The sequence below is a fragment of the Myotis myotis genome, unplaced genomic scaffold, assembly GCF_014108235.1.
Source record: "Myotis myotis isolate mMyoMyo1 unplaced genomic scaffold, mMyoMyo1.p scaffold_m19_p_9, whole genome shotgun sequence".
In the NCBI taxonomy this organism is placed as follows: domain Eukaryota; kingdom Metazoa; phylum Chordata; class Mammalia; order Chiroptera; family Vespertilionidae; genus Myotis; species Myotis myotis.
In genome coordinates, this window is record NW_023416401.1 from 40,362,894 (window position 1) to 40,377,643 (window position 14,750).

The 14,750-nt window shown below is 50.6% G+C and overlaps 1 protein-coding gene across 1 annotated transcript in view; it reads right to left on the reverse strand.

Annotated features, from left to right (window-relative positions):
* The window catches only part of PARD6G (par-6 family cell polarity regulator gamma), a 65,716-nt gene extending 57,073 nt beyond the window's left edge, over positions 1-8,643 (reverse strand). The window contains exon 1 of the mRNA XM_036321916.1: positions 8,310-8,643. Coding sequence (XP_036177809.1) covers positions 8,310-8,381 — 72 coding nt within the window. The 5' untranslated portion in view covers positions 8,382-8,643. The remainder of the gene's footprint in view (positions 1-8,309) is intronic.
* Positions 8,644-14,750: the final 6,107 nt, after the last annotated feature.

Sequence of the window (14,750 nt, forward strand, 5' to 3'; positions counted from 1 at the left end):
AAGGTCATGTGCCTGGATTGTAGGTTCACTCCCTGCCCCTGGTTGGGGCGTATGGCAGGCAACCAATCGATGTGTGTCTCTCTCACATCGATGTTTCTCTCTTTCTCTCTCCCTCCCTCTTTCCTTCCCCCCTTCTTCCCTCCCCTCTCTCTCTTCCACTCTCTCTGAAAAAGCAATGGAAAGAATATCCTCAGGTGAGGATTAGCCAAAAGAAAGAAAGAAAAGAAGCCCGGGCAGTGTGGCTCAGTGGTTGAGCTTCGACCTATGAACCAGGAGGTCATGGTTCGATTCCCAGTCAGGGCACATGCCTGGGTTGCGGGCTCAATCCCTAGTGTGGGGCCTGTGGGAGGCAGCTGATCAATGATTCTCTCTCATCATTGATGTTTCTATCTCTTTCCCTCTCCCTTCCTCTCTGAAATCAATAAAAATATTTTTTTAAAAGAAGAAGAAGAGGCACCACTGACAAGCACTGGGCCACATCCCTGGGAAAATGTTCCCAGCTCAGGAAGGGGGTGGACAGGACAGGTGACTCTGAGCGCAAGGTGAAGTGCGGAGTGGGGCTTACTCAACACCCCGTTTCTCATAAGAGCATTCCTTGATGTCTGGAACGTCTGTCCGATGTCTGTCCAGACATACAGAGCTTCTACACCTCCGAGTAACAGGAGGATGTTCTTGTTGGATCTCTGCCTTCTGATGCCTGCACCTGTGCAGCTGCTGATGGAGCCAAGGTGAGCACAGGCCAGGGGCTGGGGGCCACCTCCTCCTCCATGTGGGACCATCCTACCAGCAGAGAAGTTTGTTTTGTTCCATAGCAACACCCCATTATTATTCCAGACCAGTGAGGGAAGTGAGGTCAGGACTTGTGGGTGGGGAGCCGATGGTCAGGCCCCCAAGCCATAGAAAACAGGATACTAGCATTACTTTAGTCTCCAATTCCCCTAGTGCCGCTGACAAATGGCCCTCACGCTCCTCTCTTCCACGGCCCTCATCCAGGGACCTCGGGGCCCTTCCACAACAGCACACGCCCCATAGGAGGCCGCTGGCAGGGGGCTTTCTGGACTGCACACCCGTCCTCACGTCCTGTCTCAGAAGCTCAGGCCCAGAGGGCTCTGCTGGGAGGTCTGACGTGGAATCCAGCTTCTGACAAGCATTCTGATGTCAAAGGGAAAATGAATGCACCTGCTCACTGGACAGGACTCTCAGGGGGAGCAGAGAAGCTCCTGGTCAGTCACACAGAACACATCCACCTCCCCAGGTGCGCACAGGGCCTCAGATCTCCGCGGCCCACCAGGTGCAGGCACTGGGGGTTCATTCCACCTGGAAACTCACTGTGCGTGTGTGTGTCTGTGTGTTGTGTGTGTGGTGTGAATGTGTGCGTGTGGTGTGTGTGTGTGTGTGTATGAATCCTCACCCTAGGATATTTTTTCCATTGATTTTTAGAGAGAATGGAAGGGAGGAAAGGAGGGGGGAGAGAGAGAGAGAAACATCGAATCATTGATGTGAGAGAGACACATTGACTGGTTGCCTCCTGCATGCACCCTGACCGGGGTTGGGGGTCAAACCTGCTATCCTGATACGTGCCCTTGACCTGGAATCAAACTTTCGACCCCTCAGCGTGCGGGTTGATGCTCTAAGCACTGAGCCACCGGCCAGGACAGGAACTCACACTTTTTGATAGGAAGATTTTCCAGTGTCATCAAAGAGCCTGTAGCCTTAGCTGTCCTGTGACCTGCCAAGGAGCACCAGCCCCACCCGTGCTCACCTGTCCCACCTTCTCCCTTGATGCTCGGCTCACCAGAGGGCTCACAGAAGCAGGTACGGACTAACGGAAATCCAGGAAAAGCATGAGAGCAACAATGCGAACCACAGAATTAAATGAAGGACTCTGAGAGCACATGAGTGGTGGGAACTCTAAGCCCTAAGGCAAGGAATATCTTCCTGTGTCATTTTGATGTATTAATCAACAAATACTTAATAAGCTGTAGTCAACGTCTTCGGGATCTCCCAAGTCCTCAGACGTCTATGGCAGCGCAGGCCAGGGTCCCCATCTGCACACCTGAGTCGAGAGCAGCCCCCCAAGCTGGGGGTGAGGCTGACCAGGACCACGCCGGGCAGCTCTGTGTCCTGTGAAGCCGGAGCACAGCAGCCGCACAAGTGGCCACTGAGAACCGAAGAGGAGCTCGCATGCAGCCACCAGAGGAGGTGCGCCTGCGGCTCTCGGTACCAAACGGCAGGAAGAGCCCAGACCTCAACCCAGACTGATGCACAGAGGAATGCACGGCTCCCCTGAAAAATACCCCCTACTTCCCCCGCACAGCGTGGACGGGCCTACAGACACAGGAGTGCATCGTGAATCACATCGTGACAGAGATCCTGGTGGTGGTCACACGGCAGAGGGGTGCTGACTAGGCAGCAGGAAGGAGCCTTCCTGGATGCTGGAATGTTCCACACCTGACCTGAATTGTGGTCACCCAGGTGTACACACATAAAGTTGGATCCAGCTGCATGCCTGAGATTAGTGCCCTTTGCTGTCACACCCACTGGACGTCACACAGGAGATCCAGCGTGGAAAGGTAGTCAGAAGCAGCTCCCTGAAAGGCTGAGCGTCCTTGGGCAAGAGTAGGAAAGGGTGGGGTTGCTGGACGGTCAGCCACGGACCAGGAGATGTGAAGGACCCCACACCCAGCCCACCCCAATCTGCTCACTTGCCGACTGAACCTTCGCTGGCCTGTAACTTGTAAGGTGGGGATCCGGTCTGTCCTGGCTACCTCTGTACCCCAGCACCAGCCCCAGGTCTGGCACACAGCAGCTGTGAGTAAACAAATGAATGGCTGGTGGACCCAGACTTTTAGGGACAGCTCCTAAGCAGAGGACTTCCCTCGAGGCTGTGCGGCAAGAACCAGCTACAGAGGTGCAAGAAGAGCAGCAACTGTTCCCCCAAAAGCAAGAGACCTTCCTTCCCCAGCTCTAGAGCCACACAGCCCAAGGGGTCTGTCTCCTACGCAGCACAAGCCGGGAACACCTGCACCTGGATCTCAGGGCTGCCTGAGGGAGAGGAGTCAGGACCCCCCTCCCCCCAGGGCCACGGACAGTTTGTGGGAAAGCACGTGACTCTCTGACCTTGGGCGCTTCCTGAGACTCCCTGGACATCAGCGTTGTCAGAATGGAGCTGAAAACAGAACCCGTCCTGCAGAGTTGTGATGGGGACAAATCAATGAATATTTGCAATCACTATGTATTTTGAACAGTGACACATAAGTACCTATCTATGTTGGGGTGGGTGGTTAATAAGTTTGAAGAAATACTTGTGAACACACCCTACCCAGAGAGCAGTGTCCAGACTGGGCCGTCAGAGGCTGCCATTGCTCTGGGTTCACGGTAGAGCAAAATCTGTGGCCAGGACGCAGGCAGTCAGTAAACCTGACAAGAGCCGGCTGAACAAGTGTGACACCTGACCCTCAGGACCCTTATCCATCTGTGTTGTCGTCGTGGGGCTGCTGCTGTCCTCACTCCAGGCTCCTTTCTTTCTAGTCTCTAAAAGCCCAGGGGCCCTGTCAGGGGAAAAGTCAGGATGCCTCCCCTTTTTGCTGATTCACAAATGGTAGAGAGTCTGACACCTTGACCTGCTGCATCTTTCGACCCCTGATATTCCTCCCTTCCCTGAAGTGGGGAGAATCCTCTGTCTAAAATGTCATGGGTCCCAGGCAAGGGCTTGAACCCAGGAAGGTCTGTAGGGCTTTCTATTGCTCCCAAGCTTGTCATTGACACCAGCAGTGCCCACACACTGACATCCCGACCTGGGTCCCTGAGAGTCTCCTCTAGGTGCAACGTCCCACATCAAGTTCCCAAACCTGTTTGAACGTGGCATGCACAGATACAGCAAAACCGGAACCTTATAAGGGTGCAGCTGACACACAGGTGAGTCAAACTGTGTCAGGCGGTTCTCAACGGGCCCTCGGAAGGCAAGGGCCCAGCACCCGTGGGGAGCCTGGCCAGGAACCAGCGCAACAGACGGAAGGGTGTGTCCCTGCAGGCCAGGCCAGGCACCCAGCACCCTCAGCCAGAGGCAAGATGTGGGGACCAGGGGACACACTGCCTTACAACACTGTCACCCCAGCCCCTCTGGCACTGAATGGACAAGCAGCTCCAAAGCCCAATGAAAACAAGAAGAGTAACAGAAGAAAGGTGCAGGGAAGAAACAGACGTACAAACAGCCAACAGATGTAAAAAGTTTCAGTTCACTAACACCTAAGACACAAATTAAAACCAAAGGACAGTGTTTCACTAATCTACCTGGGAGAGAATAAGAAAACAGAGTTTTGGAGGGACGGGGAGGGATGAAACAGGGCATATAACTTTCTATAAGAAAATTTAGCAATAGGTATCCAAAGCCTTCACCCAGCAATTCCACTTCTAGGAATTTGTCCTCAAAAATAATGAGAGTTCTGAGCTGATTTAACAGAATCAGGATTCTTTATATACTTTATATATTTATATAAAGATTTAAATATAAAGATGTTATTCACAGCATCGTTTATTATAGAAAAAATTGGAAATACGATATTGGTTAAATTAATTATGGTTTAAACGTAAGATGGAAAATAGTATGTAGTCATTTTAAAAATATGTTTTCTAAAAATATTTATGACAGGAGAAAACATTTGCAATATACACCGCGAAGTTGGAGAGGGAAAATATAACATGCCGACAAAATACAATCCTGATTCTGTAAAGCAAAGACGAATGCACACATTCTGGATATAAAGGGTCAGAAGGCCGTGCAGCAGCCCTAAGCAGTGGCTCATCTTTGGACCAGAAAATTAACCCGCCCACCCACTCCCCGCCCCTGCCTAATAAGGTCTATAAGGACAAATGTATTTGTTTATATTCCAAAAAGGCCTCCAACATTAGTTAAACAAGTTAGTGAAAACTGTATTAAAGCCTCCCGTAGTGTTATTCTCCCCCAAACACAGTAGATATGCCCTGTGAGTGTAAACATGGTCCTCCATCCCTACTCTGAAAAGTACCCCTGTGCGAGCACTGTGACCAGGGCCCTGGGACGAGGGAAGCGCGGAAGAGGGGTCAGAGGACAGAGGAGCCTGCCTGCTGGGTAGAAACATGGGATGGGTTTATAGGAGGGTCTTCAGGACAGAGAAGACTCAGAGACAGCATTTTGGGTGGGGCCAGGGAACATGGATGAGACCATTGTGTGACCCAAAATGGGGCTCCAACCAGAGGGTGGGGTGAGGGTGCAGCACCCTGCTGAGATAGCATAACTGTGTTCCTTCGCTTTCTCAGGCTACAGGGAAAGGCACCGTTGAGAGTTCTCCATGGTACTGTGTTGCTTCCTATCTTCTCCTCAAATGACAACTCATCACCAATTGCTTTGTCCCCTGCAGACTCTCCCAGCACTGGCTATCTTGCTACCCTCTGGTGGGCCACGACTTGCTCCTCCAAATACCTGCAAGGCCCCTCCCTCCCAAGTAAGCGGAAAAACAGTGGCCCCACAGCCAGAACTGGGGAATCACAAGTATTAAGGCAGAAATGTTTGGGGAAGTGTAAGAGGCTACATGATGGGGAGAGCCACCAGGTCAAGAAATAATGTCCCCAAAGCTCTGGGAATTGACCAGCTGTGACAGGTGGCTGACCTCAACTATTTTGAGTGGATCAGAGATGGTTTTCAGACCCAATATCCTGAAATGCAAAGGAATCCTGACCTGCGGACTTAACTCTTACGACGTGGGTGCTGTGCAGTTTTCAAAGTGCTTTCTCATGCGTCGCCTCCTTGGGTCTGAGGAGGTAACAGAGCAGGTACCATGCCCATTTCACAGATGAATAACTGAGGCTCAGGAAAGTTAAATGACTTGCATGAAAGCTCACAGGGTGGTAGGTGGCAGAATCATCTGGATTCGGCTCCCCTGGCACCAGTTTCCTCACATACAAACCCAGGTGTTACGGTGCTGCTGCATTTAGGTTAAAGTCATCACTGCCTCAGTGGTTTGGCTCAGTGGATAGAGCGTCGGCTTGTGGACCAAAAGGTCCTGGGTTCGATTCCGATCAAGGGCAGGCACCTCTGTTGCAGGTTCCTCCCTGGCCCACCCTGGTCAAGGTGCGCACAGGAGGCAACCAATCAATGTGTTTCTCTCACATAAATGTTTCTCTCTGTCTTTCCCTCTCTCTTTAAAATCAATAGAAAAATATCCTCGGTGAGGATTTAAAAAATTAACAAAGACATCACTGACAGAGTTCTGCCTCCTGTACTTTGACAGCAGAAGTAAAGGCTCCTGCAGAGATGGATTCCATGAGAGCAAACATTTACTAAGAGGGTCAGTGGGAGGGTGAATGCAGAGGGAAGAGCCTCGAGGAGCCTCTGTACAAACAGCAAGGTGAGGCCATCCCCTGAAAGGGGCGGGGGCTGTAGAACCAGCCAGCCTAGTGGGGCCCACTTGGTATTGTCCTTCCAGGAGTGCTCCCAAATTCAACCAAACCTCTGGCTCTGCCACTCACCTCCAGGGGAGCATTCACTGCATCTGAACTTGAACTCAGGATCAGGGAGGCAGAATGCACCCCACTGGGCTGCCAGCACACCCACACCCCCAGTCCGCAAGGAGAGGCTAAGACAGACCCTTACTCTCCAACCCCCAGCAGCCTGCATGGACAGGCAGTCCAGAAGAGCTGGGTAAGAGCTTTGGGAGGGCATTGCCTCCAGAGGGATCCTGTACACTAGGCAGCGCCCCCCTCTGGCCCCGCCCGTGGGACTGAGCATGGGGATCGTGGCTAGTGCAATCCAGGAATGGCATTAGCGTTAGTGTCACTCAGTGCACACTTAGAATCAAGTAGCCATGTGAAGGGGCAGCAGGAGGGACCTTGTGACCGTGCTGGTGGTGACAGGAATGTGCACACCACCTCCACACGTGCTCAGGTCCTGGATGTGACACTGGCTACAAGAAGTCACTTGGAGGAGTCTCTGTATTTTATTCCACAACAGCCTGTTAATCTATGATGATCTCAAAAGAAAAATTTTTAAAAATGAAACACCACACTGCTATTGTAGTGGACAATGAGCTCAAAAAGCCCGATTCCCACTGAGCTAAAGAAATGGACAATATTTGGAGCTCCTACTCATGCCTGCGGGTTCTTCTCCCACAGGACTCAGCGGGCACATTTGATTTGGGGGGTGGGGGCGCTCTGCCAGGCTAAAGAGCGGATGGGTGGGGGTGAGGACCACGGAATCAGCACTGGGGGGAAGGGTGCGAACTTACTGGAAACGAGGGGTTCATAGAAAATCTGTAAGACTGAAGATGAGAATGAAATCCTGCAACTCACTGCAGCTTCGAAAACCCCAGCCCCCTTCTTCGGCGGATGTCCTGGAAACCCTACACCAGAGGATCCCCCTAGTCAGCAGGGGCGCTGGTACAGGGACCCGGGAACTTGTCTCCCCAAAGGCCCGGCCAGGGTGTACGCGCCCCGGCACCAAGGGTGCGCGCAGGTGGGGATCCGAGCCCACCCTCCGGCCCCGCCCCTCCCACCAAGCAGGCTGCTTGGCCAGACTTGACCGCAGGGAGGGGGCACAGAGAGAAAGGACAAGAGGGCCGGCTTCCAAGCAGCACGCAGCGAAAGGCCCGAGGGGCCCCCTTCTCCAGGACCCCGAACAACTGCAGCTCCGCCTCTGCCCGAGGGGTCCCCCATCAAGACCATCGCAGACAAAAGCGTCTGGGCGAAGAAGCCGCCTCTGCAAAGTACAGAAGCGCCAGATCCTATCAGCCAGGAACCCAAACGCGCACTGCTGCCCGCAAGTTCGGGCACGCTCGAGCCGGGCGCGGGCAGCGGGAGAAGCCGCCGGCCGGGCGCGCCCTGGGAGGCTGGGCCGGGGGCGCGCCCTGCGGCTGGGGTCCGGTCCGGGGGTTGGGGCTGGCTGTGCTCTCCTCGTCGCCGGTTCCGAGGCTACTCCGGGGAAGGAGGCGGCACGGTCAGGGACCTCCCCCGGCCCGGGCCCCTGAAGCCCCTCCACCGTGCGGCGTGCCGGGCGCCTTCGGCTCGTGGAACAAAAGAGCCGCTCCCGCGGAGGGTCCGGAGCCCGCGCAGACCGGCCGATGGCTCAGCCCTCCGAGCGCCTGAGCCCCAGCTGGACCCCACAAGGCTGCGGGCTTTGTGTCCGCGCAGGGGCGGGAAGGATGGCCGGACCCTGAATATCACAGACGGCGCCCGCGCTCCAAAGCTGTCGCCAGAGCGGGCCGCCCCCCGTAGCGCCCAGTGCCCTATGGGGCACCCATTCATTCTCAGGGGGCGCAGAGCTGGCCCGAGCTCACCTTGCTCTTGACTTCCACCGCACTGCAGTCGTAGAAGCGCAGGGTCTGAGACTTGTGGAAACTCCGGTTCATGATTCCGGCCCCACTCAGCCTCGTCTTCGCCCTCGCCCCGCTCCAGGGGTTCCAGAAAGACGTTGGGGGCGGCGCCCACCGCCGTGGCCTCGGTCCCAGCCCGCGCTCTTCGGCCGCGGGGCTGGTGGGACTGCGGCGGCCCGAGCTGGGCTGGCCGCGCGCCTCGGGGACTTCAGCGGCCGCGCGCGGGAGGAGCGGAGGACGCCGGCGCGCGCCGCCCAGAGCACCCGCACCCCGAGCACCCGCCGCCAATCTCCACCCCGCGCCCCAAGGATCCGCCTCCTCCAGGAGCCACCCTGCAACCGAGAGCCCGCCCTAGGACCCGCCCCCCTAAGGCCCGCCCCCCAATCCCCGCCCCGCGCCCCGAGGACCCGCCCTCGAGCCCTAAGGACCCTAGTCCACCCCAAACCCGGAGCACCCGCCCTGCGAGGAACCGCCCCGCGAGGACCTGCCCCTGAGCACTCACGCCAATAAAACTCTCTCCGGGCGGCCGGAGGACCCTCCTCCAAGTCCCACCCCGCACGCGGAGGACCCATCTCCCGAGGACCCGCCCCCAAGGCTACTAATCTGGTGTGGTGCGCGCTTCTGTACGCACTATGCCAAGCTCCGGCGAAGAAGCATCGCCTCACCCCCACCCCCACCTCGGGTGCATCATTTCCACCTCCGCACCCGGGCTTTCTCTCTCCAGCTCACCCCGCTTCTACTGCCCTGCCCGGGAGGGGGGTGGCTTTGGGCTGAGTTTTGCCATCGTCTTGGATGATATGGGAACCACACTAGGCCATAGAGTATGAATATCGCTCAACCCTTTAATACAGATTGCATTACCCAAAATTTGATTTCCATTTAATTTCACTACATGTCCTTTTACTGCAGGATACGATCATAGAAGCACAGAATTACAGTCCCTGCCCATAAGAGAGAAACAGGCTGGCCAGACATACAGAGTTCCAAAGCAAGGTGCATGGGAAGTAAGCAAGCCAACAAAAATGCCAAAAGATTCCCACAGAGGCAGGGGAAACTATTCCAGACAGAAGGTTGAGGATGTCTGTTGGTCTGAAAGGTGGAAAGGATGGTATATTAGTTTATTATCTATGCAAAATTTAACAAATTCCAGGTTTCCAAAAGACACACATTGAGCAAGCTCAGAGAGAGCAAACTGCACAGAGGTGCCAACTTTCTCTCAAAGGACAATTTCCTAAGCTGAATGCCAACCCCGAGAAAAGTCACAGGTCACTGTTGGTTGCTGACAGTGGACATTATTGTTCTGTGTGGGTAGGAGAGGCTCAGAGGCATGCTCAGGCAGGACAAGGGGTTGGGGTGAGGGGGGAATTCTAGGGTGGGATGGCACCTACTAGCAAACTTAGGACTTGAAGAGTGGGAGAAAAGGCTAGAAGTTCCAGAATTCCAAGCCCGATGGGATGAACGCATGTCTGTCACACCTGTGGCGCAGTGTGGTCCGAGGCCCAGCAGCCCCTGCTCCAGTAAGCACTGGGGAGGCATTCCCACCCAGATCCACTGAAGTGGGCTCTGCACTTGAACAAGATCTTGGGAGGTTCTTGGGTGGCAGCTACCTGCTACCCTGTCAATTCTTGATTGGCAAGATCAGCAGGAGAAAAGGCTGGGAAAGCTGGCAGTTCCCATGTGGTGCCTGAGTTTTCAGCCACAACTTGGCTAGGGCTTCAAGCCTATGGGTAGGCAAGAACAGCTGAGCCTTCGGCTGGAAAGCTGCTTTTTTGGTCCAGCAGCACGGTTGTAAATCTCTCCACTGGTCCTGGCCTGACGCACAGCCGTGGGTCAGAGAAGCCTGGGAGGCCCATGGGCGGGCTCTCTCTAGCTGGCAGGTGGGCTCCAAATGGTGCAAACTTGCCCCAGTCACGTGCTGATTGCAACTGTCAGTTATCTCTGAGCCAGCACCTCAGCAAGGCATTCAGAGATTTCAGTGAAATTAAATGTGGAGACTCAGCAAAGGGGCTGGGAATTTGGGGAAGCCTTGTATTTCCACTACGGTCTGCAGGCATCTCATGGAGGGCCTGAACCTAAGATGACCTAGATGACCTTGGACAATTCACTTAACTGACCTCAGTTTTCGTTTGTGAGGTGAATGCTGCAGTGCTTCTCTGGCCTGTTTCATGGTGATATCCTGGCAACCAAAAGACCATCAGATGAGGCCCTGCTTCGAAATCATTAACCTGCTCTGCCAGTACAACTTGCAGGAGGGGTGTTGTGCCTTCCCAGGGTGAGTGCCAGGAGTGGGCACCTTCCCCTTTAGATGAACTAACACGCCAGCCAGAGGCATTCCTTCCCTGCGGTTGGGGCTACAGAGGTACGCACTCACATTTATACAGGGCTCACTGCTAGCTTCAGGGAGGGGGAGGGGTCGAATCCTCCTCAAATTACCCATCCAGAATTGGTGCCCGAGCCCCCAGGATCCAAAAGGAAACATGCTGTAGACTCAGGAAAATGTGTTCCCCCAAAGCCCTAGGTGTTCCTTTCAGCTGTCAGTAGCTTAAATGGAAGTAACGTCGTTTTTAAATCCCTAACTTCAAGGTACATGGTGACTAAAGGCAATTTCATCAGAAAGAAAGGGGGATTTAATAAATAACAGAGATAAATTGTTTTTTAGATCCTGATAATAGAGAGAAAAAAAGTTAACCTCATGTGAGTTGCTGAATCAGCAGATCTTGTTGAGAGGATATTGTGACGGAGAAGAGACCATGGAGGTGAGAACACGACAGAGAAGAGGCTGTGGTGGAGAGGAGACCATGACGGGAGAAGACCGTGGTGGGAGGAAACCAGGAGACTGTGGAGGGGAGTGTGGCGGGGAGCAGATGGTTGTGGAGAGGAGACTGATGAAAGGAGGTGGTGACAGGGAGGAGACTATGGAAGCGAGGAGACCATGACAGAGAATGGACCATTGTGGGGAAGAAACTGTGACATGGAGAGACTGGTGGGAAGGAAACCGTGCGGAGAATGGACAGTGACGGGAGGAGACTGTGAAGGAGGCAGTGGGGGGAGGAGAGGAGACCATGGAGATGGATGTGCATAGTACATTCCCAGGGAAATCTGGCCCAAAGATACTTAACTACTTTAGCAAGAAAGTTCAGCAGTATTATCTGTGTAGTGAACTTTTTTAAAAATAATTTTGTTAATAGAGTATGCACACAAATGGTGTTTTATTTTTAATGAGGAATAGGACATTTGCATAATCTCAAAGTTCCTTCCCACCTAGCCATTAACTGCAAAGGGAAATAGTGTAATTTCACAGTGGATGTTGCAGATACCCTTTAATAAAGTGATTAAAGTGAATGCCAGTAGTGGGACAAACCAAAATTGTTCACCACCTGACTGCATGCAGCAATGTGTTAATAGTGAGAAAAGCTGTTGGGAAAATATATTACCAAATGTAGGTAGCATTTTTAAATACATTTCAAATAAAAGAAAATTATCCATTCCAGCATTCTCTTTCTGATGGTCTCTCCTGCAAATCATCTGTCCTTTTAGGCAGATGAACCTGCCTGTTGAGGAACATAGAGCATGTAAGGAAAAACAGTCTTTCAAGATTTTTATGCTAATCTCAGTAGTTTGAGTCATGCAGCCAAATGATCTGGATTGAGGCAGACTTTTATGACAAAGCAAAGACTGTTCCGGTTATCCTTGAAAGTATACTGTTATTTGCATCTTCCTGTCGAATCTTTTTTATTATTATTATTTGCAGTCACTTTCGAAACCAGTGGGATGGAGAGCACAGTATGGATGCCAACTAATCTATCCTAATGCAGATCACTGCAAGTAAGCAGCTTCTAATTAACCACTCAGGAAGTGGCAAAGACCCATTCTCTTTTTCTAGTGCATGGAAAATAGAGTGTATGATTACACTTGGACCACTTCTTATGAAATAAGGAAGAACTCACCTCCTCCCCGCCATTTTCTAAGTGGGAAAACAGGCAAAGTGGGACAAGAACTTGGCACAGATCCTCAGATGTGATAGAATAAGGTTAAGCAGTTCATATTCAGAACTTTTTAAGTGTTGAGAAATTAGATTAGGTATATTGTTTAAACTTCAGATATTGTGGGTATTTTGATCCTGATTGGCTCTGACAAGTCAGGCTTAGGGACCCCACTTGTGCACGAATTTGTGCACCAGGCCTCTAGTAAAATGAATGAAAGTAACCAAATATTATCTTCCCTGAAAGATGCATTTCTCTAAAATGATCTCATGCATTTCCCATTGTTTTCAGAAGTCATCTTCCACAAAACAGCAGCAAACTGCATGAAGCTCCTGTCCTTTTTAGGACCAAAGACACTTTCCATGTAATGATAAGACCTTATCTCTAAATCTGCCTGAAAGTCCCTTCCAGCATTCTCAGGAAAACTGTCTTAAGAAAATTATCCAACCCAGTAAAGCCTTAGTGTTATTCATTGCTCTTCTTACTCAGTTTTCACCCTGGCTGAGTAGCTAAGTTGGTTAGAGCATCATCATGATACACCAAGATTGCTGGTTTGCTCCCTGGGGAGGGCACATACAAGAATCAACCAATGAATGGATAAATAAGTGCATCAACAATCCACTTATTTAAATGTTTCTCTCTGTAAAATCAATAAATTAAAAAATGTTTTTAATTATTCAATATTGTCGAGTTTACTTTTACATAAATTTAACATTAAAATGTCCATATTGTAGATTGTAAACTGCAAGAAACTATGTTCTGTAAAGATATTTATGACAACTAATTTTGAATTTGTATTTGAAGGTATGACCACACTGAAGTATGGTAGCAATCATCTCAGGTAGAAACTATAGTTTAACTTTAACCCCACTGTTTGGCTTCTGTACTTATTTGCTTTAACAATAGAAAAGTTATTTTGATTTTCTGAATTATATAAATTATCCCATTGGTTGTGGTCATTACTGGTCTTAGAAAGCACATTTTCCTTTACCTGGGAAGGACAGCACAGTTATCCCTAGGTCAGAGGGCTCCAGTTAACGTGTCCCTGTTTACTCAGTGTTTCAGGAGGCGCCAAACTGTAATTTAGATAACATGCTTAAGTCTGACCAGGTTCCTCATTCCAGACCCTAGGCTCTAGATAATGTGTTTCTGTCAAGTCAGTGATCCAGAGACCCAAAACTGTAATTTAGATAACATGCTGCTTCTGCTTCTGTAAACTGCTTTTTTGCAAACCAAGTTCCTCATTCCAAACCTTGAGATGTAATCAATACCTTTGTGATCTTTGCCTATATATGTCTGGCTTTGCCACCATCTTGTCACTATGAGATTTGGGGAATGGCCCCTCATAGTACCGGATTGCAGTAAGTGTGACTCTTTAATTCGACTTCTTGAGGCGTCCTTCTGTGATTCACGGGGTACATTACAACACACAATCTTAGTTTATGCACAGTAAACATGTCTATATGGTTGCTAAAGTTGGTTTATAATTTAAATATTAGTAAAATTTTAAATCTTTATTGGAAAAGCTTTCCTTCTGAAAGAGACTTTTACTTTTGTTTAAAAATAAACAATTGCCCTGCCTGCATGGCTCAGTGGTTGAGCACCAACCTATGAACCAGGAGGTCACAATTCAATTCCCAGTCGGATACATGCCTGCATTACAGGCTCTATCCCATGTGGGGCATGCAGGAAGCAGCCAGTCAATGATTTTCTCTCATCATTGATGTTCCTATCGATCTCTCCTGTCCTCTCTGAAATCAGTAAAAAAAAAAACATTTAAAAAATAAAAATAAACAATCATAGCCCTGGCTGGGTGGCTCAGCAGGTTAGAGCATCATCCTGATACACCAGGGTTGCAGATTTGATCCCGGGTCAGGGCACATATAAGAGGCTTCTCTTTTTCTCTCTCCCTTCCTTCCTCTTTCTCCAAAAAAATAAAAAAAATAAATCAACAATCATATTGCTCATGATTTTATGAGTGGGATGAAGTGGTTGGGCAAGTACCTTCTTTAAAAAGTTGTGGAAAACTAACCTCAGCTACTATTTAGCAGCAAGCATTATTTTTTTCCTCTCAAAATGTGTAACTATATCATTTGTGTGAATGATGGTATTAGCATTTGTTTTCAAACTGACAATATGGTGGACTTAAAGATCCCTAGCGATACAACAGATTTTGGCCATGTGTGCTTACCTGCCTGCTCACATCTGTCCTGGTCCCTCACTGCCTTCATCAAGACTTTTGCCCTGTGGTCCATGTTACAGAAGACACTGAAGGTGTATGCTCCCTACAGCTTTGTGGGAGTCACACTAAGATTTGCCTGAGTCCCTCTCACTCATTCACTGTTAACAAGTGAATTGATGTGGTTTTTATTTACTAAAAAATAACATCAAATAAAGTTAAATTAATTCAGAGAAGCTAAAA